Source organism: Quercus robur, chromosome 3 (genome assembly GCF_932294415.1).
Source record: "Quercus robur chromosome 3, dhQueRobu3.1, whole genome shotgun sequence".
In the NCBI taxonomy this organism is placed as follows: domain Eukaryota; kingdom Viridiplantae; phylum Streptophyta; class Magnoliopsida; order Fagales; family Fagaceae; genus Quercus; species Quercus robur.
This window is the reverse complement of record NC_065536.1, coordinates 17,182,825-17,209,813: the sequence shown is the minus strand read 5'-3', so window position 1 is coordinate 17,209,813 and position 26,989 is coordinate 17,182,825. Positions and strand designations below refer to the sequence as shown.

Here is a 26,989-nt window from a genome sequence, read left to right as displayed (position 1 = left end):
TTGAAGCTGTTGAAAAATGATTTGAAAAAAATGGAATGTGGTGGTGTTTGGAAATGTAGAAGAATGAGGAAAATAGTTGTGTAAGGATCTTAGTAAGTTTGAAACTATAGAAGAGAGTCGTGATTTAATGGAGAAGGAGAAGCTAGACTTGGAGAGAATTCAGAGGGAGCTTGAAAAAGCTTCTCTTTTGTAAGAAATATGTTAGAGGCAAAAATCTAGAGTACTTTGTATTAAAGAAGGAGATAGGAATACTAAATTCTTCCATCGTATAGCTAACTCCAACAAAAGATTTAACTCCATAGATAGGCTTATGGTGGATGGAGAATTGTCATCGGATCTGGAAGTCATAGTAGTGTATTTCTCGCTTCTATAGGCAACTTTATTCCAAAGATGTGGTTAATAGACCTATTCTTGATGATGTGGAATTCTCTAGAATTTCTAAGGAGAATGCTATTTGGTTAGATAGGCCATTTGATGAGGATGAGGTGTATGGGGTAATCCATGGGTTTAATGGCAATAAGGCTCTTGGCCCAGATGGACTTTCCATGGCTTTTTTCCAGTCTTGTTGGAGTGTGTTGAAAAAGGAAATTATGGAAGTTTTTCAGAACTTTCATACTCAAGTTGTATTTGAGAAAAGTCTTAATATTGCATTTCTTGCCCTTATTCCTAAAAAGGCAGATGCTATGGAGATCAAGGATTTCAGGCCAATCAGTTTAGTTGGTGGGATGTACAAAATTATTTTGAAGGTGTTGGCTAATCAGTTTTGAAAGGTAGCACTTGGGCTTATTTCAGATCCTCAGAATGCATTTATTAAAGGTAGGCAAATTTTGGACTTTGTGTTAATTGCTTTTAAATGTATTGATAGTAGATTAAAGATAGGGATTCTTGGGGTGTTGTGTAAGTTGGATGTGGAGAAGGCGTATGATCATGTGAATTGGGGTTTTCTAATGTATATGTTGCAGTGTTGTGGGTTTTCAGAAAAGTGGAGGAAATAGATTTTGTGTTGCATTTCTACTGTTAAATTTTCCATTTTGATTAATGGGAGTCCTTCAGATTTTTTTGGAAGTTCTAGGGGGATTAGGCAAGGGGATCCTCTATCTCCATTGCTCTTTGATGTTGTTATGGAGGCTTTGAGCCATATGTTGGATATGGCTGCAACTGCTGGACAGTTTTCGGGCTTCTCTGTAGGTTCTACGCTAAGTACTTCGGTGATGGTGTCTCATCTTTTATTTGCGGATGACACCCTTATTTTTTGATGCTAACACTAATCAGTTGGTTACTTTGAGGGGGATTCTGAATAGATTTGAGGAGGTTTCGGGGTTAAGAATTAATTTGGGGAAATCAGAGTCGGTGCTAGTTGGTGGGGTACGTAATCTGGATGTGTTGATGGGGCTGTTGGGTTGCAGGCATTCTTCCCTTCCGTTGAAATATTTGGGACTTCCTTTGGGAGCTAAATTCAAGGAGTCATCAATCTAGAATCCAATATTAGAGAAGATGGAACGAAGACTAGCAAGATGGAAGAGGCTTTATGAAAGTTACTCTTATTAAAAGTACTCTTTCCTCCTTGCTTACTTATTTCCTCTCTATTCTTCCTATACCTGGGAAGGTTGCTAATCGCATGGAGAAATTACAGAGAAATTTTATTTGGAGTGGTATTAGTGGTGATTCTAAGTTACACTTGGTGAAATGAGCTAAAGTTTGTAAGCCAATGCAAGTTGGAGGGCTAGGCATAAGATAGTTGAGGAGCTTTAACGCTGCCTTGTTGGGCAAGTGGTTGTGGAGATATGGGTTAGAGATAGATGCGTTATGGAGGAGGGTTATAGAGGCGAAATATGGGAATGAATGGGGCGGTTGGTGCATGAAAAAGGTGACAAGTGCGTATGGTGTTAGCCTCTAGAGCTTTATTAGAATTGGTTGGCTGAACTTCTCTAAACTCCTATGGTTTGATGTAGGGGATGGTACTAGAGTGAAGTTTTGGAAGCATGTGTGGTGTGGGGATTGTACCCTTAAAGAAGCTTTTCTAGATTTTATTGCCTTAGTAGGGCAAGGGATTCTTCAGTGGCAGAGGTTATGTGTTGGACTGGTGGGAGAATTCATTGGAATTTTCAATTTCGTCGTCCACCGCAAGATTAGGAGGAAGTCTCTTTTGATCAGTTTATGGCTATTGTTTACTCTAGGAATGTGCGGGGGATTGGCCCTGATAAGGTTTGTTGGAAGCTAGCAAGGAGCAGAGGTTTTGAGGTTAGAAGTTTCTATCGTTCTTTGTACCCCCCAACTATCTCTTTCCCTTGGAGGTTGGTGTGGCAATTGAAGGTCCCTCCAAGGGTGGCTTTCTTTTCAAGGTCAGCCTCTTTACGTAATATTCTTACAACTGATAATCTTCGCAAAAGGAGTATTATTGTTCTTGACTGGTGCTATATGTGTAAAAGGTGTGGGGAGTTAGTGGATCATCTTCTACTTCATTGCCCCATAACTTCTGAGTTGTGGTCTTTGGTGTTTTGTTTGTTTGGACTCCATTGGGTTATGCCACTTAAGGTATTTGAAGTGTTTGAGTCTTGGCAAGGTAAATTCGGATGACATCGCAATATAGTATTTTGGAGACTTGTGCCGCATTGCTTGATGTGGTATATTTGGAGAGAAAGGAATGCTAGATGCTTTGAGGGATGTGAGCGCTCCTTACTAGAGATTAAGTCTTTCTTCTTGCATACTCTCCTTGTTTGGAGTGTGGCTTTGTTGCATTGTTCTTGTTTTTCTCTTCCTACTTTACTTGATCATTGTGATTTTGGTTCTTGATTTTTGCCCCCATAGTACATCCCCAATGTACTCGGGTTGGCTATTTTTTTCTTTATAAAGTTTTTCGTTACCTATCAAAAAAGGAAAAGAAAATTTGTGGACTTAACTTTGATAAGGCCAAAACAAAGGGGATAATTTTGCCCAAAAAAGTGAAATGCAATCTTGTAATGTTGAGCAATCAGTTTTGTACGTGAAATCTTACATACATTTTTCTTCTTTGTGCAGCATGCTGAAATGTCAGATGAGAGTGTTCAACTCAAGACCCTTCAGACTATATTAATAATATTTCAATCACGCTTACATCCTGAAAATGAGGTAATCACTGTGTCTGGTTTGATCTTGATCTTCCTAGTATGAACTAAATGTGTTGCCAAGCAGTGGCTATGGTTCAGATTAAATTTTATCTGCAAATCTGCCTTTATTCAGACTGTGCTCCAGTTGGACATATTGAAAAAATAGTACAAATGAAGAAAAAACATGCCTTTTGGAATGTTGTGCAGCATATTTGATTCATTCATAACTGCCTTAGAAAGCAAATGAAAATTAACATACTCTTATTCCACTCACTTTGAGAAGAGTCCTTCATATGTGCATTAATTTATAAAGTGCAGCTGCTCTCTAGTTTATGAACCCAATAGCTCTGTTATGAGCCGCTTATCCCAAGACTTTGCACCTGTGGGTGTTTTCCTGTGGATGGTAAAAGTAATGGAAATGGCTTTGTATTTGATTATACAGGGCTAAATTATCTGACCAATAATTGGAAATTATTGTATTTAGATAACTATCAGGTATAAGATAATGTTTATATACTTATCCTCCACCCCCCCCCCCCCTCTCTGCACCCATATCATTATAAAATTACTGATAAACTGACAGACTTGACAAAAAAGACCCTTTCAATTAGATGTTTATTGACATTTTTTTAACAAGCCTTGAACACACAAGTAATTCTGCAAAGTTGGTTGTTTATTGGTTTTCTTAGACAAATATCTAGCACACTAATTTTGCCCAACATTTCCCCATGATTTTGAAGATGTGCGTCTTTATAGATTTTACCTTGGGTATGTTGCTGGTTATTCAGTTCAAGTTGATGAATATTGTTCAATATAGTTATCTTTTGATGACATGCAATAAAAGTGGCTGTTTATGAAGGATTTTTCTGGCTGTTTTAACTAAAGCTTGAATTTGGTTCTATGTATTTTTTGACCTCAACTTTTCGTATGGCACATGCAATATGAGCGTAGCTATTTGTATTTTGTCAACTGAAAGTTGTTTAAAAAGGGGAGTCTTAATGGGATGAAAGCAAATAAGAGAAAACTGTATTTTGCAGTTGCTAAGAGAGAGGGTAGTTGGGGGAAGTGTAGGAAAAGTAATGGGGATAATTTTGGTCTCTATTCTGCATTGAGTCGCTGGGTTGGAAGTGTGACACCAACTCAGGATTGGCTTTATATGACAGCATATATTTTGAGTTATGGCGGGGCATATTATGGAACTTTCATGCATCAAATTCTGCAATTCTCAGGAGAATACAGCTCAAGCTCTTGGTATCTGTCTTCGGCTTCTTGAAAGTAACCGATCCTCTGATAGTGTGCGGAAGTAAGTATTGTTGTATAAGAATATATATGTTGATAAGTTATAAGAATATTCATGAGCAAAAAAAGAAAAAGTTATAAGAATATTAAGTATTGTGAGGACTTTTCACAACGCATCTTTTAAGTGTTTTGTCCTCCATCTGGAAATATTTTTTTCATTTTCATGTTATCCAGCACTGCTGCAGCTACATTCAGGCAAGCGGTAGCCCTGATCTTTGATCATGTGGTTTGTGCTGAGTCTCTTCCTACTAGCAAGTTTGGTTCTGGCGGTCAAACCTCTCGCACTGGTACAGTTACTGGTGATGTTAGTCGCGGCATCAACCGTTCAGAGTATGTTATTTCTGAGGAACATGCTCCACAACTTTTTCTGCTTCTGTATCTATCTAGTCAAAATTTTGGTAAAATTTAAATAATTTTCTGCCCGTGGGTCTGTATTTACTCTTCGTTTCAGTGATGATCGAAGTAGATTGGGTATGAGAAGGGTAATGCATACATTGGTATTGACCTGCTTTCTTGCATGGTCTCAAATCTAAATATTTAACAACTGATCTCTATTGTATCCATAAAACTGACTTGAACGTCAACAGGTCATTGGAGAATGAATTTGTCTCTGGAGGGCTGTCATTGATGAGGGAGACCATGAGTAAAGCTGGCAAGCTTGGGCTTCGGTTGCTTGAAGACCTGACAGCACTTGCTGCAGGTGGATCTGTATGTGGAACTAGTCAATTGTGTTCCTAACTAGACCTTTATATTTGATGTTATAATTTTATTTTTTTTGATAAGTAATAAGTTTTATTGATATAAAAAAGGTACACCCTAGTACACAGGGAGTGTAAAAGGGGTCAACAAATCCAATACAAAAATTGCAAGAATCTAGGAAATCAATAAAAGAGGGGAATGATTGTTTTTGCAAAGCAAACAACCAATCCAATAAAGTTCTAAAAAAGAATAGCTTGAGGTCCGGAATAGATCTCTCAATATCTTTAAAACATCTATTATTTCTCTCTCTCTAAAGACACCACATTAAGCAATGAGGAACGATGGACCAAATATAACCATTTCAATGATGACCAAAGCTGCCTTGCCAACACCCTAACAGCCCCAAAACAGTATGCGGCATAACCCAAGTTACTCCAAATAAACCCAAAACCATAGACCATAGATCCATAGCAATAGGACAATGAAGGAAGAGATGGTCAACCGATTCACCATTACTCTTGCACATGTAGCACCAATCCAAAACCCACATCTTCCTTTTTCGTAAATTATCAATCGTCAAGCATTTCCCTAAGGCAGCAGTCCAAACAAAGAAAGCTACTCTAGAGGGAATCTTCTGCTTCCAAATACTTTTCCAAGAAAAACCATAGATAATAGGGCCAACCAAAATTCTATAATAATCATTAGCCATGAACCCCTTATCTTTGCTAGGTATCCAACACATCTTATCCTCACCAAACTCCCTTATTGAAGAACCATATATGGTTTCCATAAAGCCTAACATAGTCTCTAATTCTCGAGCATGCACACCCTTAAGGAAGCTCACATCCCAAAAGAGGACACCATTGGAGGACTTCATAAGCTCAGACACACTGGCCTCCTTATTCCTGCAAAATTTGAACAAGTTAGGATGGCTAACAGCAAGAGATGTCGCTCCACTCCGACGGTCTTGCCAAAACTTCACTCTAGACCCATCACCAATATCATACAGAATATGGTGTGAGAAAGAAGGCCATTCCTGACTGATATTTTTCCATAAACCAACACTATGAGGACCATTCACAGATCTGGTATACCAGCCCCCTCACACACATTCATATTTCATCTCTATCACTTGTCTCCAAAGGGCATCCTTCTCAATCCCAAATCTCCAAAGCCACTTCCCAAGTAAAGCTTCATTGAAAAGTATTATCTTCCTTATCCCTAAGCCACCCGAAGAAATAGGAGCACGAACAGTAGCCCATTTAACCAAATGAATTTTAGGTTCATCATCAAAACCGCCCCATAAGAAATTCTGCTGAAGCCTCTCCATTCGGTTAGCCACACTAGCAGGTATAGGAAACAAAGATAGAAAATAAGTGGGTAAATTAGATAGGGTGCTTTTGATTAGAGTGATTCTACCTCCCTTGGATAAATATAAGCGTTTCCAACCCGCCAATCTCCTCTCCATTTTCTCTAGAATTGGATTCCATATATTCTTATCCTTGAATTTAGCACCCAAAGGAAGACCCAGATATTTCGGTGGAAGAGAACCCTGCTTGCAGCCAAGAACAGTTAGCAATAGGTCAATATTATGGACTACCCCAACCGGAACCAATTCTGACTTGCCCAGGCTTATCTTTAGACCCGAAAAACTGTTTCTATTGTGTTAATCATTCCTTACCCATCCAAGTAAAAATAAAACTGTTTGGCTGCTTTGCGGAACCAATCATTTTTATCTTTTCTTGATTTCTTAGATTCTTGTAATTTTTGTTCTTGATTGTTTGACCCCTTGTACACTCCCCGTGTACTAGGGTGTTCCCCTTTTTTGATATCAATAGACCTTTTACTTATCAAAAAAATAAAAATAAAACTGTTTCCATTGTGTTGATGGTTCCATATGTTGTGCAAATATTATTGCAGTATCAGTCAGTGTGACATTGTTTCAATACAATTCCTAACTAATGAATGATGTTATTGATCTTATCCTGCAGGCAATTTGGTTACGTGTCAATTCTCTTCAACGGACGTTTGTGCTTGATATACTTGAGTAAGAAGTCTCTCTGCCTTTAATGCTTTAAATTTCTTTAAGTTGCAGGCACCAGTGAGTCACCGAGGTCGCTAGATAATCATGAAAGATACTTGACCAATCTGCTCTTCAGCCTTTGCTACAAATAGTCATTAAATGTTCTTTCTCATTTCAGTGCTATATTCATGCATCTTGGGTACTTTCAGAAATTTTGATAAATAATTTATTAAAAGAGTGCAAAGGGGTGCAACCATGTACATGGAAAGCATACAAGAAATAAACTGAATGTCAATTAAAATTACAAAGATCAATAAGCTCAAGTAATTTCAAAATAGAAAATGTGGGGTGGCAGCCATCCAATCATATGAAGACCTCAACAACAAAAGCTTCAGGTCCAAAATTGATTCCTCATACCCTTTGGAGCTTCTAAAGTTTCTTCCCTTCTAGGTGCACGACATGAGACAAAAAGAAGTTGCATTCCATATTGCTGCATTTTGATGATGACCAAACCGACCTTTTCTACAAGCCAAGTGACCTACAATTGAGCCACACTCCTAGGCATAAAACCATAGCCCTGAACTCTCTAGCAACAACACAGTGAAGAAGCAAGTGATCAATAGTCTCTTTGAGCTTCTTACACATTCATGATTCAACACCAATCTCCCACCACACCTATATGGCGTTTCCTCAAACTATCCATCGTTGGGATTTTTTATGCCACAATTCTTATGATCCTTTTTGTTCATTATCGTGAGCACAAGGTTTTGTTTCTTTATCAATAATATTGCATTCTTGCCAATAAGAAAGGGATTTTTTTATGTCACAATCCATGCTAAGATAGAAATCCACTCTAGTTGGAACCTTGGGCTTCCAAATGCTCTTCTAAGGGAAAGAAGGGCCTTTGTCAGTTTTAACTTCAAACACTTGGTGATTTAAAGGGTCCCAACACAATGTATCTTCTCCAACTCCCAATCTTGCACAACTCTAGTAAATTGATATTCCAATGAAAGTTACCATTACAACATCCATGTGATTCACCACTGAAGCCTCTCTATGTTGAGCAGTACGATATAGTTTGGAAAAACCTCCTTTGACATGCTTTCCCATGCCATAAATCATGCTGAAACCTAACTCAAGTACCCTCACCAACCTCAAATCTAGTAAATCTAGAAATTTTTTTCCAACTTTCCTTATATTTTACTGTAAGCTAAAACCATATAGCCCATTAACTATGTTTAAACATCACTCTCTCCACATGCTACCATACTTTTTATCTACCACCTATTGTTGGAAATCTATACCCTGATGTTTATAAATTACACTTTACCCCTCTAAACTATTCCCCCTTTTACATGCTTACCCCCCTAAACTATAGGAATGCACACTTTACCCCCTAAACTATTACACGCGTAACACTAGTCCCCCTAAACTATGAAAGTGCACATTTACCCCCTAAACTATTACTCGTGTAACATTTTGCACCCATCCCATGGGTAGTAGTTTAGGGAAGTAAGTATAAAAGGGTTATACCCTATAGTATAGGGGGGTAAAGCGGTGTTGGTAAAAGCACGCTTTAAGCGCGCTTTGAGCTCAAAGCGTGAAGCCCCGAGGCTCTAGCACTTTTTGCCTCAAAAGCTAGGCTCATTCTAAGAAGCATGATTTAGGCGCGCTTTTTTTGCCTTTTTTTCAAAAAGCTCAAAGTGTGCTTTTTTGGTGCTTTATTTATTTATATTTTTCAAAAAAAAAAAAAAAAAAAAAATCAAAACTGAATTAAAACTATAGGATCTTGGCTTTAGTGATATAAACCATTGATTTGGCATATTTTTAGTGTAACTTATCCATATATATATATATATATATATATTTTGAGTGTTACTTGTCGAGAACCCACAACCTTCTAGTTTTTCTCTATTATTATTTTTATTTTTTCTTGATTTTTTCTCCTTGTAACAGTAATACACCCAACTTCTTATTCTTATTCTACTTTTTCCCTTTTGGATATCTGCTTTGTATCAATTACAATATTGCTATGTCCTCATATCCTTAGCTCATTCATAAAAAAAAAAAAATATGATATACTATATTTGTGGTAATTGTTTAGTTATTTTAGTGGTTGATGTTGAACATAGTAGACTAATTCTTATAGAATTATATAGTTATTAAGTGATTAAATTATTAACTAATATTACTAATTAGTCATAGTGTATTATGAATATTAGAGATCTAAGAAAGGCACATGGAAGTACTCATATCTAGCTGATCCAAAAAAAAAAAGACTTGCAATATTTGTGTTAAAATTGCAAAGGTAGGGCTTATCTAAATGTTATTTTAGTGTGCATTCTCATAGTTTAGTTTAGGGGGTAAGTATAGAAGGGCGTATAGTTTAGGAGGTAAAGTGTACATTCTCATAGTTTAGGGGGGTAAGTGTAAAGGGGGAGTATATTTTTTAGGGGGATAAAGTGTAATTTCTCCAAAATATATGGAGGGCTAAGGCTCCTAGGAGTGTTTTGTTTTTTGTGTGTACAACTGCTTGGGGGAAAATTCTTGCCTCTAAGAACCTCATCAAGAGGGGTTACTTGATGGTGAGTTGGTGTTGCATGTGCTATTGTAGCGGGGAGATCGTGGACCACTTCTTGATTAATTGTAGTGTGGCCTTTTAGTTTTGGAGTTCGATATTCAAGATGTTTGGGGTTTAGTGGGTTTTACCGGAGAAGGTTCTTGATTTATAATGTGGGTGGCAGAGTAGGGGACCTAATTTAAATATTTGGAATTTTACTTCTTTATTTTTGATGTGGGCTATATGGAGTGAAGGGGAAGAAATTGGCGTACTTTTGAAGATATGGAGTGCACATCAACTCAATTTTAAGCATCCTTCAAGAAATTGGTGTACTTTTCTTATTTACTTCCCAAAAATATTTATTTTCTTCTTGGAGGTAAGTAAAATGAAAGAGATTGGGATAAGAAGAGAAAGAATCAGAAAGTGTTGTAATTCCAACTTTACAAAAATATCCTTGAGGCAAGGAATGTCATGAAGCAAAGCGAGAGTCAAAGTGACATTGTATTTCCCATAATACCCTAACTATAAAATTAAAACAAACAAAATGAGTGTCTAATTTTCAATCATCAAAGAATTTACCAAGGATGACCATGAAAAATTACGATAAAAAATGTGAAGGCAAGGTTCAAATAGGACATTTATTATGGGACAAAGGGAATATTGATCAACAAAGCGGGTGCAATGGTATTTCACTGGCCCAGCTTGCATAGTGATATAAACATTTATAGTTATTAAGAAAATGATATTGAAGTTGATACTGTGAAATCCTTTTAGTCAAAAGCTTGTAAGTGGATCCTGACTTTACTCAGTGTATAGAGAAGACCATATGCAGCATCTCCATTTATCTATTTATTTATTTGACAAGTAATGAACCTTTATTCAATTATCATAAAAAAAGACATGCAAACCTCCGTGTACACTGTACTAATGGAGGATAGGAGTCAACAAAAAATGTATCTCCTTTCAAACCTCAAGAACTCACATACTTCTGCTGTTGTTTTATAGTTTACTTTGGCACTTGCCTGGCGGATATGCTTGTGCTGTGTTATGTTCAATTACTAGATTACTGCATACTAACTATGATACTGACATTTAGATTCCTTATTCATCAATTGAACCTTTTTAATTTGCCTTTTTCATTTGATACTTGGCCCAAATATGGTGTCATTGTACTTAATTTACTTGTACTTAATGCTTGACCTGCAGATTTATTTTGTCCAATTATGTGGCTGTTTTCAGAACTTTGATTCCTTATGAGCAGGTAAATATAAAAATTTCTTAACTAAAATTGATTTTTTAATGGAGTTTTGTTTAAACATGCTTGTAAACTATAATAGTCGAAAAGATTGTGTGGGAACTCAACAGGTTTTGCAGCACCAGATATGTTCACTTCTAATGACTTCAATTCGTACCAATTCTGAGGTATTTAAGCTTCTGAAACATGTAATTAGTCTTTTGATCCATCAAGGGTAATTTACTGCATCTCAAGAAGAATTTCATTGTTGGCATTCTCTTTCCTTAATTGTATTAAATGTTTAATCAGCTTGAAGGAGAAGCAGGAGAACCTTATTTTCGCCGCTTGGTTTTGCGGTCAGTTGCTCATATTATCAGGCTCTACAGTTCATCCCTTATCACTGAATGTGAGGTGCGTTCTATATGTGAATGATATATATATATGTATGTGTGTGTGTGTGTGTGTGTGTGTGTGAAGCTATCGGCAATGTTTTTGTAAAAAATTTTCAAATATGTTCAACTAAGTTTTACTGAAGAAATTCTTTTTAAAAAGTGCAAAAGGCATAGCCCAAGAATTATACAAGAGAAATGCAAAAGAAAAAATCAATGCATCCTAAATTGAGCAAATCAGAAACCACCAAAACGTGGAAAAACAAATGCTACTAGACATGAATATCTAATCATAAAACAATCTCAAGCACAACATCTTAACAATATCCCACTGAAACCTCGAAATCTTTAAAGGTTTGAGCATTTTATTCCTTTGAAATGCAAATATATGCAATGCTTGAGACATAAGGGAACTGCATTCCAAATCAGGCTACCTCATCAAAGCCTACTAAAGTGTCATTTTCACATGTTGGCAATTCCATAACTATCAAAAAAAAAAAAAAAAAAAATCACACAACCCCAAATAGAAAATAGACAAATGATGAATGTTCTTCTGTGACCAAACACCGCAGTAAAGATAATTCACTTTCTCACCACTGACTTTGCACAGGCAACACCAATCTATATAGTCTTCTGCTTTCTTAGGTTATCAACCGTTTGGAAATTACCCTGGGCTGCTAGCCAACCTAAGAGCCCCTTTCTGTGGCACTTTGAGTCTTTGACCTGCCAGTTGCCAGATGCTCGATATCTCTATCTAACTTTACCTTAAAAAAAAAAAAAAAAAAAAAAAAAAAAAAAAAAAAAAAAAAAAAAAAAAAAAAAAAAAAAAAAACTAACATTTGGAATTAATAGCTTGAAAATACATGTGGCCAACCCTGATTAGTAAGTTGAGGTTCCATCCTAAAGTTTTGAGACTAAGGCTTGGTTGTTGTATTACATTATGGCCATATCAAACAGAGTGGAAATTCCTGGGAGCTTGAATTGGATTCTGAACCATATAGTTTTTACTGGACAGAATTGAAACAATTACATATTTTTTTTCCCCTGAAATGTATAAAGTACCAGATTAAAAAATAGGACATTCTTTTCAATAATTTCCATGCCTTTTATTTATTTTAATGAAATTGCATCTGTCTACTTGAATCTACCACTATCAACTAAATGAGATTTTTTTATTGTTTCTTAAATGCAGGTTTTCCTTAGTATGTTAGTGAAGGTTATCTTTCTTGATTTGCCATTATGGCATCGTATTCTTGTTCTTGAAATCTTGAGGGTAATTTTGATGTTGCAGCATGTTCATTTTTCATATTTTGTGTATGAAATATTCAGCAGTTTAAGTATCTTTATATATATATTTTTCCTGATAATCAAAATTTATGGAACTTGACAGGGCTTTTGTGTGGAGGCACGGACTTTGCGGGTTCTTTTCCAGAACTTTGACATGTAAGTTCACTAGCTGTGATCTGTTTGTCACATAGATTCATTAACCCCCTAGTCCTTCTCTCACCTAAATTCATAAGATAAGAAGGAACAACAAAACAGAAGCAATTATCAACAGTATGCACATTGAGTATATACCTAAGTTGACATGTTGATTCTAGCCCTCTGCATTGGCACCGTGATTATTTTCCTATTACTAAAAATGATCAAAATTATAGTTTCATTGAAAGCTTGGAAGCCTCTAAAAACAACAAAATGAGTACTCTTATGTAATTTCAAGAAGTCAAGGGAGCAGGTAATAAAAGGCAGAAAACCCTAGTCTTAAAGATAAGAAAATCAGAATGATTGAAAGAAAGACCATTTTACAGCTGGCAAAACGGCCTCAAAGACTAATTACAATCAGCTACATGACTGCTGTAATAATAAGAGATAACCAATCCTGACCTGCCCATTTCTGCTGCCCTGTCTGGTTTTGAAATTTGAAATAATTTGGAAAGGTTGGAATAGAAGGGCTTGGAGACTAGTATCTATTTAGTGAAATGAGCCATTGTCAGATTTACATCTTGTGGACTAGAGTTGTACCCATTTTTGTGCCTTTTTAATGAAGTTTTTACTAAATATATAAAAAAGAAGCTATTTGTTGAATTCACTCAGTAATTGTCACTATACTCTTCCTGTATTGATTGTCCATACTTTTTAAGTGTCGCCAAGATGTCTGCCACTTAATTATGGATTTTATTCAAGTCCTTAGTCTTGATAGAAAGATGAAGTTTAAACCATATGCTCTTAATAATTATTACAGATAGCGAGAAATGAGAATATTTCACTTTTCATGAGTGACTTGGGTTAGGGCCGTCAGGCATGAAATGTTGCAAGAATTTTGAAGAAAGAAAAAGAAAATAATAAGGAAGGAAAATTATGTGGCTTGTTACTGATTCTGACATGATGACTTTTCCGAATAGTGGATTTCATACAATTTATGATTCCACGTGAATCTAGCTCAACTAAATTGTTTGCAAGCTGTATATAGAAAGCAGGACACTTGCCTGGGGGTAGTGGTTCAATATATGGTATGAACATGAATTCTTCATAAAGAACAGTGACACTAATAATCTGCATTCTTTGATTTTGTGATATCATGGGACCAAAATATTGCAGTCAAGAAGGTGAAAACCATGAACAGATTATATATTTAGGAGAATTGCGTATGACTAGCACATAAAGAATATGGCTTTAGATGGAGCTGAATGGGAAAAAGAATTCATGTAGCTGAACTCATACCGCTTTAGGCTTTGTTGAGTCAAGTTGACTTGTATGTGCATGTTCTCTTCTTCTTTTGACAAGTGTGTGAATGTGCTATTCTGTTCATCTGATTTGAAAACAAGAAAGTATTGAGAAGATAGAACAATGATTTTTTTTTCTCTCTCTAAATCATATATCTATAGAAGAAAAGTTTGATAATGTTACTGTAATTTTGGTTCTGCTTTAAGGGTGGAATATGCCTGTAAAGGTCCAATTTATCACCATGTCATATTTAAGTTATAGTTGGTCATTCTTCCTCAAAAGAAGTCAAGTTCTATAAACTATTATTATGTGTTATCCACTGCCTTTTTCATCTGCCTTGTAGGCATCCCAACAATACAAATGTTGTAGAGGGCATGATTAAAGCTCTGGCTAGAGTTGTTTCGAGTGTGCAGGTAAGATTTTAGAGTATTCTTTACTTTGCATCTTGCAGGGCCTTTGTTTATTTTCTTCATCATGGCTATGGGTGTCTATTCGTTGTATTGAGAAAGGCTGAATTGAAGACAATCTGTGTTTTTGTTGAAGATTTCATGTTTGGCTTACAAAAAGAAAGAAAGAAAAAAAACCAAATTAATTTAAGTTTGTTCAGTATGTCTTGACTTTCACTAGAGATCAAGTGTTCTGATCATGGGCTATGTTTTCTGGCTTGCAATTGCTAACTCTATTCTAAATATGGTCTTCAACAGCTACTTTACATGTTTTCTGGTTTCCAAGACTGCTGTGATTGACTGGTGTTCCCATGCAATTCTGTACTTTCTTAGTATATCATATAGCATATGACCCTTCATTCTTTTCTCCATTGCCAAATCTCATTGCAATTTAATCGTGAGTTTTTCATGAGCTTTTTTCCCCAATTTAAATATCATATTCCATGTCCATCTGTAATCTATTTTCAGCAATCTCTTCTCCACCCCATGTTGTAATCCCTTTCTCTAGCCATGCAACTTATCACTTCCAAGGATTGCCTTGCCAAATCCTATATGAATTTCTATAGCTAGGTTTTTTCATCCCACATTTTGGTATACTCTGTTGGTGCTCTTGCTATCATCCAGAGACATATATATATATATATATATAGGAGAATTTTGTGTATGCCTCCTGTGTGCATAGGATATCCCCTCTTCCTGAATAAAATTATATTGCTTATATATAAAAGAAAGACATGTTTTCAGTTATTAGAGTTGAGAATTTGTCCTTTAGATGGTGTGGCAGTAGGCATATTTTAATTTCCTTGACTAATTTAAATTTTAATGCTCTAGGTCCTAGAGACAAGTGAAGAGAGCCTGGCAGCTGTTGCAGGGATGTTCAGCAGCAAAGCTAAAGGTAATCAATTAGTTGTCACTGACATCGCCCATATCTTGTGGCAATACATATAGTTTCTCTTTAATCTAGAAGCAATGTCAATCTACAATGGTGTTACCTGAGGAGGTTTTTTAACGTTGCCTTTTAATATCACAATGATCTAGTGGCTAATGTGAAGTTTTTTTCTGGGTTAAGTAGCTAATATGGTCAACACGGATTGAGAGTTAATTTCTATTATACTTGGGGGATATAAAGTTGGGGAAGTTTTTGACCTATGGAATACTTCAATGCATGCATTTACATTTTGAAATGATTTTTTTATTTGGTCTCGTGGGGTTCAACTCAAATCAATTCTTGATGTTCATAGAAGATGATATTATGTACTTTTCTGCAGGGATTGAGTGGAGTTTAGATAATGATGCATCCAATGCGGCAGTCCTGGTTGCTAGTGAGGCCCATTCAATAACTTTGGCAGTTGAAGGTTTGTTAGGTGTGGTTTTTACAGTGGCTACTTTGACAGACGAAGCTGTGGAAGTTGGGGAGGTAGTTCTGTGTATAGTTTTCATTTATTTTACATTCCACTCTTAATATTCTTTGGGGAACATGTCATATGCTTGTGTGCTTGACATTGCTTATTCCTTCTTGGTTCCCAGCTTGAATCTCCCAGATGTGATAATGATCCACCAGCAAAGTGTACTGGGAAAACTGCTGCTCTCTGTGTCTCAATGGTTGATTCATTGTGGTTGACCATACTTGATGCACTATCCCTTATTTTGTCAAGGTTTGGTGAACTTTTCTATTAAAGGATCTCCTAGTCTTAATAAAGCTGATCTGTTGAATTTTAGATGCTGTTTTTCTTTAGGCTGTCTCTTGTATACTTCCCATGTACTAAAGTTTCACACTTTGTGCTCTTTTAATGTATTTTATTACTTATCTACACAAAAAAATAAAAAGAAGTTGGATTTTTGTGTATCTAACCTGAAGTTATTTTTGAAGGTCACAAGGAGAGGCTATTGTATTAGAAATATTGAAGGGATACCAGGCATTCACTCAGGTAACTTAAATTTTAACCTATTGATTCAGCTCATAATCATGGCTGTCATATTGGTTTTATTTTATTTCAAGAGTAAGATAGAGCATTTTAATAAGTCATGATTCTCGTTAAGCTATTATTGGTGATTTAAAATCATTAGCTTTAATCTTTATAAAAGAATTCCTTTTCAATTACCCTGTGGTAGATGATGACAGTTTGTATGATTGCTCTACAGGCTTGCGGGGTTCTTCGTGCTGTAGAGCCATTAAACTCTTTTCTAGCATCTCTTTGCAAATTCACGATAAATTTCGCCAATGAAGCTGAAAAAAGGAGGTATTAAGCTGTAAACAACCTATGCAGATTTCTCCATATGCAGATATTACCATTCTTTCTTTTTATATTACTCCTTTGTAATATTTGCTGACATTTTGGTGGCTTCCAATATTTCATATTATGATTATACTTTCTTTATTATTATTTTTTTCTTTTTACTTATTAAAAAAAAACTTTTCATTTTAGCCTTTTTTTTTTGGGTTAGGTTAATTGTTATTGCCTTTATTCACTATCGACTTCCCTACGTTTTGTTTCATTTCATAAGACACTTATAAGTTTGCCTCACTTCATTTCATTTTGTTTGTAAAACCATGTAGGATGCTAAATTATGAGAACCTTATCTTATATTATCAATATCCTTGACTGTTGATTTTTTTTAGAAATATTTTCCTATTTATTGTTTCTTATCTTGTCATGTTAAGGGATTCTAATTGTTGTGTGATGTTTAGTTTCTACACGTGTTGATGTGGCTGGAAACAAAATCTAGTTTTATATCTTTTAGATTGCTTTACTAGACAGGCAGACTATTGACTATTGAATGGGGTACCTTTTTGTTGAACTTTCAAAAATTTTTACCTTTCAATCCTCGTTTTGATTACACCATAATTTTCTAGCTTAGCCCCTTTAATTCAAATATTTATAGTTTTAGTTTCTACTTTCAAGATTTAAGCAACCTCATAATGTTGAAAATGGGATTATAATTGAGATTTCAGCAGTGCCTTGCAGTCTCCTGGGTCAAAACGCTCTGAACCATTGGTTGATCAAAGGGACAGTGTGATACTTACTCCTAAGAATGTGCAGGTATTTAATTCCTGTACCCTTTACTGAGGATGAAATCTTTTTTCTACTGTTCATTTCTTAATAGAATGGCTTCCCTGCAAATATCCGGTTAAACAATTATTTGTAGGGTTGACTTTAAATGCTATTGCAATTTAGGCCTTAAGGACTCTTTTCAACATTGCTCATCGATTACATAATGTGTTGGGACCATCCTGGGTTTTGGTATGTTTTCTAACTTGTTAAATTTTCCTGTAAGTAGAAATAATTCATATGATGTTAAATCTTTTCTGGATATTAAATGTAGGTATTAGAAACTCTAGCAGCTCTAGACCGAGCAATTCATTCGCCACATGCCACCACACAGGTAATTTTGGTAAACGTCTTTTTAATATAAAATTCTGCCATTAAGAATTGAATCATATTTGCTTTATGTAGGAAACTAGAACTTTGAAATCATATGCCTGGAACATACATGATGAACCAGTCTCATGTAACCTACAATTAGGCCCCATATAGCTCCTTATGGTCTGAGTTAATTCCTCTTAATGGTTAATTATTCTTGTTCAAAGTAGTGTTAATCTAACAGATTTTAGCTGTGTCATAAAAGCTTACAAGGACATCAATATTATATTTGTAGGAGGTCTCCTCGGCCGTCCCAAAGCTTATGAGAGAATCATCTGGTCAATACAGTGACTTCAATATTCTCTCTTCTTTAAATTCTCAGGTGAGGAAAGCAAGTTAAGATCTCATTGGCAATGGAATTGAAGGTTTATTAGCTCTTAAACCATTTTTAAATAATTTTGTTTTTCATTTTGAGAATTCTTGTTTTCTTGCCCTTTCTAGTGGTTGATGGACCTGTGTGAAAAAGGGACACTAAATGTTTCCTGAAAACAACCAGCCTTCAATTGATTTCTTGATAAACATTTTTATAATTGCCATGCCAAACAAATTATTTTCCCCTCATCATAAGAAATGGGCATCAAAAGGGCTCCATTATTTTTTCTTTTCTTTGCATTTTACTTTTCTTCTGTTTTACACAATTACAAGAAACAGGCTCTAACCTTTTCTTTTCACCCTTTTCTGCCTTTTATGTATGGAAAGCTTTTTGAGAGCTCAGCACTGATGCACCTATCCGCTGTTAAGTCTCTTATTTCTGCACTACGCCAGCTGTCACATCAATGTGTGGCTGCGACTGCAACTGCTTTTGGACCGTCATCAAGTCAAAAACTTGGAAGCATCAGTTTTTCAGTGGAAAGAATGATTTCCATACTTGTTAATAATCTTCACAGTATGTGATGCCAATGATTTTGAATTCAATGTTTTCATATGTTTATTGCAAATATGGTTTTGCACATAGTTTTCTAATCAGTAAGGTAAAGATAACAGAGGATGTTGCTTGTTTGCACACTGTAATTTCTGCCCTCTTTACACTACATACTTGTCATGCTTGAATTCTTGTTAAAAGCCTTTGAATTAAACATCATATATATAATGTGTGTGTGTGTGTGTGTAATATTTATATGTATGGGGTTCAGTGGGTGATGCCAAATTCAGTTGTCTCTCTCCTTTTTGCATGGAGGAATTGGTTGGGGGCTTATTCTTCAAATGTTTGGAATATGGTACCAGCGAGTCTTATGTGTTTATTCTGGAAGGAAGGCAATGCCCGAACATTTGAAGACATTGAGAGATCCATAGATTTGTTGAAGTCTTTGTTAGCTAGGACTTTGTTTGAGTGGTCTCGTATTTGGGGTTTTACTCATTGTATTTCCATATCTGATTTCCTTATTTCTGTTAGCTCTTCCGTTTGATTTGCTTGTATTCGTTTCAAGTGCAGTGGGTTTACCATCATGAACACATTGTAATTTTCTTATCAATAGAACTTTTATTACCTATAAAAAAAGTATATATGTATGTATAAAGTATATAAACAAAAGGCACTCTTGAGGCTTCATAGAAAATTCACAAGTCATTGACTAATTTCCGACGTTTCCTTTTTTTCCCCCAAAAAATAGAGTAATAAACCTTACAATGGCTGTAACTGGTGAGGCCATTGGTTCTTCCTCTTCAGTCTCTGATATGATGGCAGACCTACTGCTGCCCTTGTTCCAACTTTCCTTGACTATTTTCCATAGGCTTATTTGCTATTACTGTTCAACCTCAATGCTGATTTTCAACCTGCTTATTCTGACATATTAAACATGGTATTGCTCATGGACTTTGCTGGAGAGAACAAAATGATGGTCCCTGATTGACTTCACTTGCATGTTTTCATTTCTCTTTTGTTGTCATGTTCCACACTTTGCTCCATCATTTTGGTGTAACAGTTTGATGACTATTACCTCTGTTAAATGTTTCTCTTTGCTTCTTATTGGAAATTGTATAAAATTATTAATGACTTTATGTAGATAGATTCGTTTTATGCATGTGGTATGATTTGAGTTTCTGTTATTTGATTCGTTCTGAATTTTTCTACTGTATTACAGGAGTCGAACCATTGTGGGATGAAGTAGTTGGCCACTTTCTTGAGGTGATGATCTTTAATACTGATTTAGTTTTTATATGATTGTTGCCCCATTTATAGCTTTCTTGACATCACAGAACATTTTGTAGCTTGCAGAAAATTCTAATCAGAATTTACGAAATATGGGACTTGATGCATTGGATCAATCAATATGTGCTGTTTTAGGCTCGGACCAGTTCCAGGAAAACACACCATCCAGACCCTACGATAAATCTCAGGAGGTGAGAAATTTCACCTCTTCTCAGTTGCAGTTTGGAATTTTATTGAATATAGGGATGGGGATTGGTTGTCATTGACTCTCTCTTTCTTTCCATCTTAGATGGAAACCTGGCTGGCAGAGTTGAGATCACTTGAATGTTCTGTCATATCTCCACTGAGGGTTCTTTATTTTTCTACTCAAAACATTGATGTTCGTGCTGGTTCTTTGAAAATTCTTCTGCATGTATTAGAGGTAATGGATACTACTGGAGACAAATTAAACTTGCTTTCATTCTGTCTTAATTCTCAGCCTACTCTCTTAATTTTTTCTCACAAACTTCTTTCAGAGGCATGGAGAAAAGTTACACTACAGTTGGCCTGATATTCTTGAAATGTTGAGGTTTGCCTTCTACTTTACTATATGCTTCTGGTAGCTGGTTCTGTTATTTTGATCCATTTAACTTTCTTTTCTGTGAAGGTCTGTAGCAGATGTATCAGAAAAGGATCTTGTCACTCTAGGATTTCAGGTTAGAAATGATCTGAGCAAGAATTCTTTGATTGCAAGACACAATGTTGATTTCATAATCTCTTTTTTGGCCAAGTTCATGCATAGGCAGAATAACAAACATATGTATGCCTACATACAGATAGAAATGTACATGTAAGAAAATGCACATGCAAAAACATCATTTTTGCTTTTTAAAGGCACTTATTTTCTGCTTAAGGAAGGAAGCATGAGCAACCCAAGTCCTATTGAAAATTGTTGTTTCTCTTGCACTGATGTGTCAATATACCATTGCTGTTGTGAATGCTCTTTTCTTTATTTTTATTTTTTTACTTGAAAATCATTGGTAAGTTATGCATATAGTGGGCTTTGAACCCACTACTTCGTCCTCCACCTGTTCTTGTAGGAGGGGGAAGTACCATTTGAGCCGGAGCTCATTGTAGCTATTGTGATTGCTCTTTAGAATGCGTTTATGCAGTTTATCTTGGATCATTTATTTAATATTATTGTTTTAGTGTGAATGAAATTGTTTGAAGTTATTATTGTTTTTATTGTATAATGGTTCCATCTGTTCTATATACCCATTCTGAATTGTGTATTTTCCTGCAGAACCTACGAGTCATTATGAATGATGGACTTGCAAGCATACCTGCAGACTGTCTTCATGTGTAAGATTCTAAACTTGTCATCCTTATTACTAGTTAATTTACATTTTCCCTGAAAAATTCTAGGAAAATTACATTTTAAACCTGCTAGTTTAGAAGGTGTAACAAATCAAACCCTATAGTCTTAAAAAGTAATAAATTAAACCTCAGCCCAATTAAAGTGGATCCGCGTTGTGTTAGGTGTTTAAAATGGGCCAAGGGTTTACTTTGTTACATTTTCAAACCCCATGGTTTAAAATGTAAGTTTGAAAAAACTTTTTCTTTGTTTCAATGTCTTTCTTGAATGCATGTATGTATGTGCAAAATTCTGGCTTTCCGTTTTTAAGTTATGATGTTATTGATGTTTAAATCATATAATTTGGTATTGCTTTTTGGTTGGTGGAATTAGTTAAGGAAGCACTTGTCTAATATTTGGAATTTAGTTCCGTTGTGCTTATTGTGGTGTCTTTGGAAGGAGCGCAATTGGCGGACTTTTGAGAACTGGGATAGCTCCGGAGATTAGTTGTTTGCTTCTTTTAGTGTATCTCTATTCGATTGGTCTCGGGCTTGGAGACTTATATCTAGTGATTCTCTCCCTTTGTTTCTTTGTTCTCTCTTCTTTTGTAATCAATAAATTCTTTGTTTTCTTCTCTTCTTTCTTTCTTTATTTTCTTTGTAAATTTTGGTTTGCTTTGTGCTTTTCATGCATAAACTAGCCTTTTGAATAAATTGTGGTGTCTTTGGAAGGAGTTGGCGGACTTTTGAGGACTTGGACAACTCCAGAGATCAGTTGCTTGCTTCTTTTAGTTTATCTCTGTTTGACTAGTCTCGGGCTTGGAGACTCACATCTAGTGATTCTCTCCCTTTGTTCCTTTGTTCTCTCCTCTTTTGTAATTAATTTTTTTCTTTGTTTTCTTCTCCTCTTTGTTTCTTTCTTTTCTTTGTAAATTTTGGTTTGCTTTGTGCTTTTCATGCATAAACTAGCCTTATGAATGTACATCTTTCTTACTTATATATAAAAAAAACATATAATTTGGTATCACATGCAAAATTGAAATCCTCTAAATTCTTTTAGTGTGATGACATCTTGTTGCCTTGGCATGCATTTTGCATCTTGGCGAGAATGATGTACACCACAAAGTGTTCTCCTCAGCTGAGACAGCCTTTCATTTTGGTTTCACTAATCTCAATTTATTTTTTTATTTTCATTTTAAGAAAATTTCAATGCACGTGTATGGGAAGGGAATAAACAATACCATGCTTCAAAATGTGCTACAAAAAATTTAGTTTTGTAGTTGTATAAGAAACCAAGCAGGCCAAGGGACAACCATATTTAAGGGCATATGTTGAAGCTATGACATCCGAGTTGAAATTTGATAGGACATTAATTTAACTGTTGATATTTGTAAATACTCTTATCTCCCTGTGGTCCTTTGTTGCTGCAATTGATGAATTGTTGCAAAATATAGAACCCTAGGACATCATGCTTAACTGATTCTTTGGCAAGTAGACTTGATCATGGGTCAGGTGGCACACCCCATACAACAAGCCTGGCTATCATTTCACAGGATTGGGCAAATATGTGGGGTCATGGAGCTGGTCGGGTTTAAAGCCTTAGGCAGCAAATATAAACAAATTGTTGAGGGTATATATTGAGTCCCCCTCCTCCCTTTTCCCCTCTCCCTATCCATAAATAATGCCTTTGAAGCCTTCTGGAGGTGCAACCTTGAAGTTCTCTCTCTCTAGAAATGAAACTATGAAAAATGTATCTTTGAAAATGAATTATGTTGTGCATTATTATTATTATTTTTGGGTGTGAGTATAAAGGGAGCAAAGAAGCAAAACTGTTCTCCCTCAGTGTAGGCATTAGGCTTAAAGAATAAATAAGAGGCTTAGGCTGGGCTCCATTGTGCGGGCTAGGGCTGGGCCTACGTTTCAACATTAGGTCCTATCTCCTGGGCAGGCCAGGTGCAGGCCTTCTTGATTGCACCTGAATCTAGGCTGAGTCCTGCCCTAAACCCAGCCAGGCCAGCAAAATGAACAGGTCTATTTGTGAGCAAGGGCTTATTTAAGATATGGTCTCATTGCAAAATGCCGAATTTTGAGCAACACTGTTAAAAACCTGTTGGTCATATCAGTATGTATCTGAATATTGCAGATGTGTAGATGTGACTGGAGCCTACAGTGCTCAAAAGACAGAGTTGAATATTAGCTTGACTGCAATAGGCCTTTTGTGGACTGCGACTGATTTCATTGCAAAGGGGCTGGTCCATGGGCCTGTGGAGGAAAAGGAAACAGGTTAAATTGCCTTTGTAAACTTATTAGGGCATAATTTGCCTTTTCTGTATATTCATAAAATTTGACTTCTGTTTTTGCTTGTGTAACTTTTCTGGAACTTCAGATGTGCATTCTATTCCAAATCAAACAGATGGTGAAAACGAAGAAGAACAAGCACTTGTCATTTCTGATAGTGTGAATGACCAAACTCCCTTGATAAATATGGTTGACAGTGACAAATTACTGTTCTCTGTTTTCTCGTTACTTCAAAAGCTTGGAGCTGATGAGAGGCCAGAGGTAGGATATCATGTCTCTAATAATGAATTTTTTTGTACTTGTTAGAATTATGTGGTTAAATAATTAAATCCAACATCTACTAATAGCTTAAGCTTTTGGGAGAATCGGTAATTTCAAGGTATTAGAGCAAGAGGTCCCGAGTTTGATCGCTGTCCCCTACACTCTACCTCTCATTTAAAATCCCACGTGTTGGCCTCACCTATTAAAAGGTAATTTGAGCCCACATGTGAGGGGGAGTGTTAGAATTATGTGGTTAAATGATTAAATCCATCATCTCCTAATAACTTAAGTTTTTGGGAGAATTAGTAATTTAATAGTACAAATAAAATGTCTTTCCATTTTTATTGGTGATTGATCTAAAAAGCAAGGCCATAATACACCAATTGATGGCACTAATGTTGCAGTAATTGATGTCCTAGATGTTGTTTCTTTAACGCTTCTCCTATTTTCATAATAGAACATGCTTGATGATTTATCAGTTATAGCATCATAAGAGTATTAATGGTGATGCAGGGGATGTGATGGGCTGTTTGTGCATGGTTTAGAAACAATGAAAGGGCTGAGTTACTTAGAACAAATTGATAGGTGGATAAGTACCTCTACAAGAGCGCTTAGTTCCAAATAGCACACAAAGGCTAACAATTCATTCAATTACCAAAACTGATTTACAAAGAGCTTACATTCTCCTACTTATACTAGTTGTTTGGCATTGGCAGCCTCTAGATGGTTGATAAGTGTCTAAATCCTATAGGCTAATGCTTAAGAAATCTTCTAACTAACTAACTAACTAACTAACTAATTAGTTACAAGTGGATTAGGATATAGGCATATAGTTGCTTGAAATGCCCTGCATCAAATGGCTTAGAAATTAGTTCAGTTTGCTTGAGGGTGCTATTAAGTTTCCTCTGTCAGATATTTTATCATCTGAATATTTAGGCCTAGTTTGGTGTTGCAATGTAGTGAGCCAAAAGCTCTTCTCTTCTGTGAATAACTTTTGGCAAATTCTGTGCGTGTTTGTCATCATATAAAAAAGCACTTTGTGCATCCGATAAAAGCTGAAGAGTAGTCAGAACAGAGAGGTTGAAAGCTGAGCTTTTCCAGATTTTAAACAACTTTCTCTTACTGATTGCATAATTATGTATTATCTGGTGCAGTTTTTCCATTTATTTTTGCATGTTGGCTACATTTCCTGCCTCCAATGAAGGTGTTTGTGTAGCAACTACACTGTTGCAGCTGTTTCATAAAATAGTTTTTTAATTCATGGCTAAATGCATTCTACTTTGTAGGTCAGGAATTCAGCTGTCAGGACACTTTTTCAAACTCTCGGAAGTCATGGGCAAAAACTATCAAAAAGTATGTGGGAGGATTGTCTTTGGAATTATGTTTTCCCTACATTAGATCGTGCTTCTCACATGGTAAGCTGAATTGGTATTTTAATATTAAGTTCAGAGCTTTTTTACTGTCTGTGCTAATCTATTTTGATTACCCCCCTACCCCCCTCCCCAATATATTAGGCTGCTACTTCATCAAAAGATGAATGGCATGGGAAAGAACTGGGAACTCGTGGAGGAAAAGCAGTTCACATGCTCATACATCATAGGTAAATGAAGTTTAGAACTGTAACCTTGATTTGGAAACTTTCTTATCTCCCTCAATTATGCAAACATATTCTTATATTTGATGAATATGCAGTCGAAACACAGCTCAGAAACAGTGGGATGAGACACTTGTACTGGTCCTGGGTGGAGTAGCGCGTATATTACGTTCTTTCTTTCCTTTTCTCAGAATCTTAAACAATTTCTGGTCAGGTAGGTTCACTTTCAAATCTTTCTGTATCATGCATTTTATTGTACTTTCTTTTTCTTTTCATTTTTTATTTCTTTTTATGAGTACCACAAATATCAGATCATGTTTTGTTTCTGCAGGATGGGAAACTTTGCTTCTTTTTGTAAAGAATAGCATTTTAAATGGAAGTAAAGAGGTTGCTCTTGCAGCAATTAATTGCTTACAGACAACTGTTCTTTCTCATTCTCATAAGGTAATCATCAAGCTGACAGATCTAGAGCTTCTGTTTTATTTGTAAGAAGTAAAATATGTTTGTCACATTAAAAAAAAAAAAAAAAATGTGTTCCTAAAACTTCTACATCATCAATGATGCATTCTTTGAATTTTAATTAATATATATACAAAAGAGTAGCATCAATAAGATATGCTCATTTTTTAGCACTGAAAAAACTGCGTGAATCAGGGGAACTTGCCGAAACCATACCTTAACTCAGTACTTGATGCTTACGAGTTTGTTCTTCAGAAGTCACCAAACTACAGTGAAAATGCAGCTAGCAAGGTCAAGCAGGAGATTTTACATGGACTTGGTAATGCATTTATTCAACTTGGATTTTTTGTTAGATTTTGTGAATGCTCATGCATAATATGTAAGAAGCACAGACACAGCAACTGTATCGGACAATAATACGTTGGGGACATGTCTGCATGCATTTCTGTGGCATATTGGGAGAAAAAGTAATTTTCTATTCTGGACATGGTCATGACACCACACTTTCTCTCTTGACCAGCCATTAGATCTCTGATCGCATGCGACAGAGTGCCTAGGATGATGGGGTGTTAATGTTTTCTACATAGAAAGATCCCTTCATTTTATATGGTTGATGAGCTCAAGCTCCAAAGCTTTTTTGCATTTACCTAAGGGACTGATGTGAGGAAGATGAATTTCTCCAAGAAAGTTGGAGAGGAGTTGATTGAGAAAGATCGGAGAGATCATTGAGGAGGGGCATCGGACTTGTGAATGATTCCCCATTGGACTGAAATTCCCTGCTATAAAGTATGAAGTTATAGGGACCAAAATGCTTTGGTGTAAGTATGGAATTATAGTGGTCATGCACCTGCTCTCAAAAGGACTGGCTACCATTTGTTGGCCCAAATTGTATTTTTCCTTTTCTTTTAATTTTTAAAAACCACAAAGGCTTTTCAAAGTTCAATGGAGCGCTGGCTGTGTCTACTGACCAAAAAACCTTGTTTTGCAGCTAAAACTACCATGCGTCACTGGGGT

The 26,989-nt window shown here is 35.9% G+C and overlaps 1 protein-coding gene across 7 annotated transcripts in view; it reads left to right on the top strand.

The window, feature by feature from the left end:
• Positions 1-26,989, top strand: part of LOC126717297 (uncharacterized) — a 46,681-nt gene that overhangs the window by 14,791 nt on the left and 4,901 nt on the right. For 2 of the 7 annotated variants that reach the window (XM_050418821.1, XM_050418823.1), the window contains exons 3-36: positions 3,019-3,108; positions 4,316-4,389; positions 4,560-4,715; positions 4,973-5,093; positions 7,076-7,131; positions 10,874-10,928; positions 11,033-11,089; positions 11,211-11,312; positions 12,483-12,563; positions 12,681-12,733; positions 14,358-14,427; positions 15,292-15,355; positions 15,729-15,877; positions 15,988-16,115; positions 16,331-16,388; positions 16,603-16,700; positions 17,414-17,501; positions 17,637-17,702; positions 17,785-17,844; positions 18,118-18,204; positions 18,582-18,768; positions 19,964-20,007; positions 20,091-20,222; positions 20,321-20,452; positions 20,547-20,599; positions 20,678-20,726; positions 21,314-21,372; positions 23,507-23,646; positions 23,750-23,922; positions 25,209-25,337; positions 25,437-25,522; positions 25,615-25,730; positions 25,848-25,960; positions 26,171-26,294. In XM_050418821.1, coding sequence (XP_050274778.1) covers positions 3,019-3,108; positions 4,316-4,389; positions 4,560-4,715; positions 4,973-5,093; positions 7,076-7,131; positions 10,874-10,928; positions 11,033-11,089; positions 11,211-11,312; positions 12,483-12,563; positions 12,681-12,733; positions 14,358-14,427; positions 15,292-15,355; positions 15,729-15,877; positions 15,988-16,115; positions 16,331-16,388; positions 16,603-16,700; positions 17,414-17,501; positions 17,637-17,702; positions 17,785-17,844; positions 18,118-18,204; positions 18,582-18,768; positions 19,964-20,007; positions 20,091-20,222; positions 20,321-20,452; positions 20,547-20,599; positions 20,678-20,726; positions 21,314-21,372; positions 23,507-23,646; positions 23,750-23,922; positions 25,209-25,337; positions 25,437-25,522; positions 25,615-25,730; positions 25,848-25,960; positions 26,171-26,294 — 3,250 coding nt within the window. Of the gene's footprint in view, positions 1-3,018; positions 3,109-4,249; positions 4,390-4,559; positions 4,716-4,972; positions 5,094-7,075; positions 7,132-10,873; positions 10,929-11,012; positions 11,090-11,210; positions 11,313-12,482; positions 12,564-12,680; positions 12,734-14,357; positions 14,428-15,291; positions 15,356-15,728; positions 15,878-15,987; positions 16,116-16,330; positions 16,389-16,602; positions 16,701-17,413; positions 17,502-17,636; positions 17,703-17,784; positions 17,845-18,117; positions 18,205-18,581; positions 18,769-19,963; positions 20,008-20,090; positions 20,223-20,320; positions 20,453-20,546; positions 20,600-20,677; positions 20,727-21,313; positions 21,373-23,506; positions 23,647-23,749; positions 23,923-25,208; positions 25,338-25,436; positions 25,523-25,614; positions 25,731-25,847; positions 25,961-26,170; positions 26,295-26,989 lie in introns of those variants that run through there. The other 5 variants (XM_050418822.1, XM_050418826.1, XM_050418824.1 and 2 more) reach the window with 5 other exon arrangements.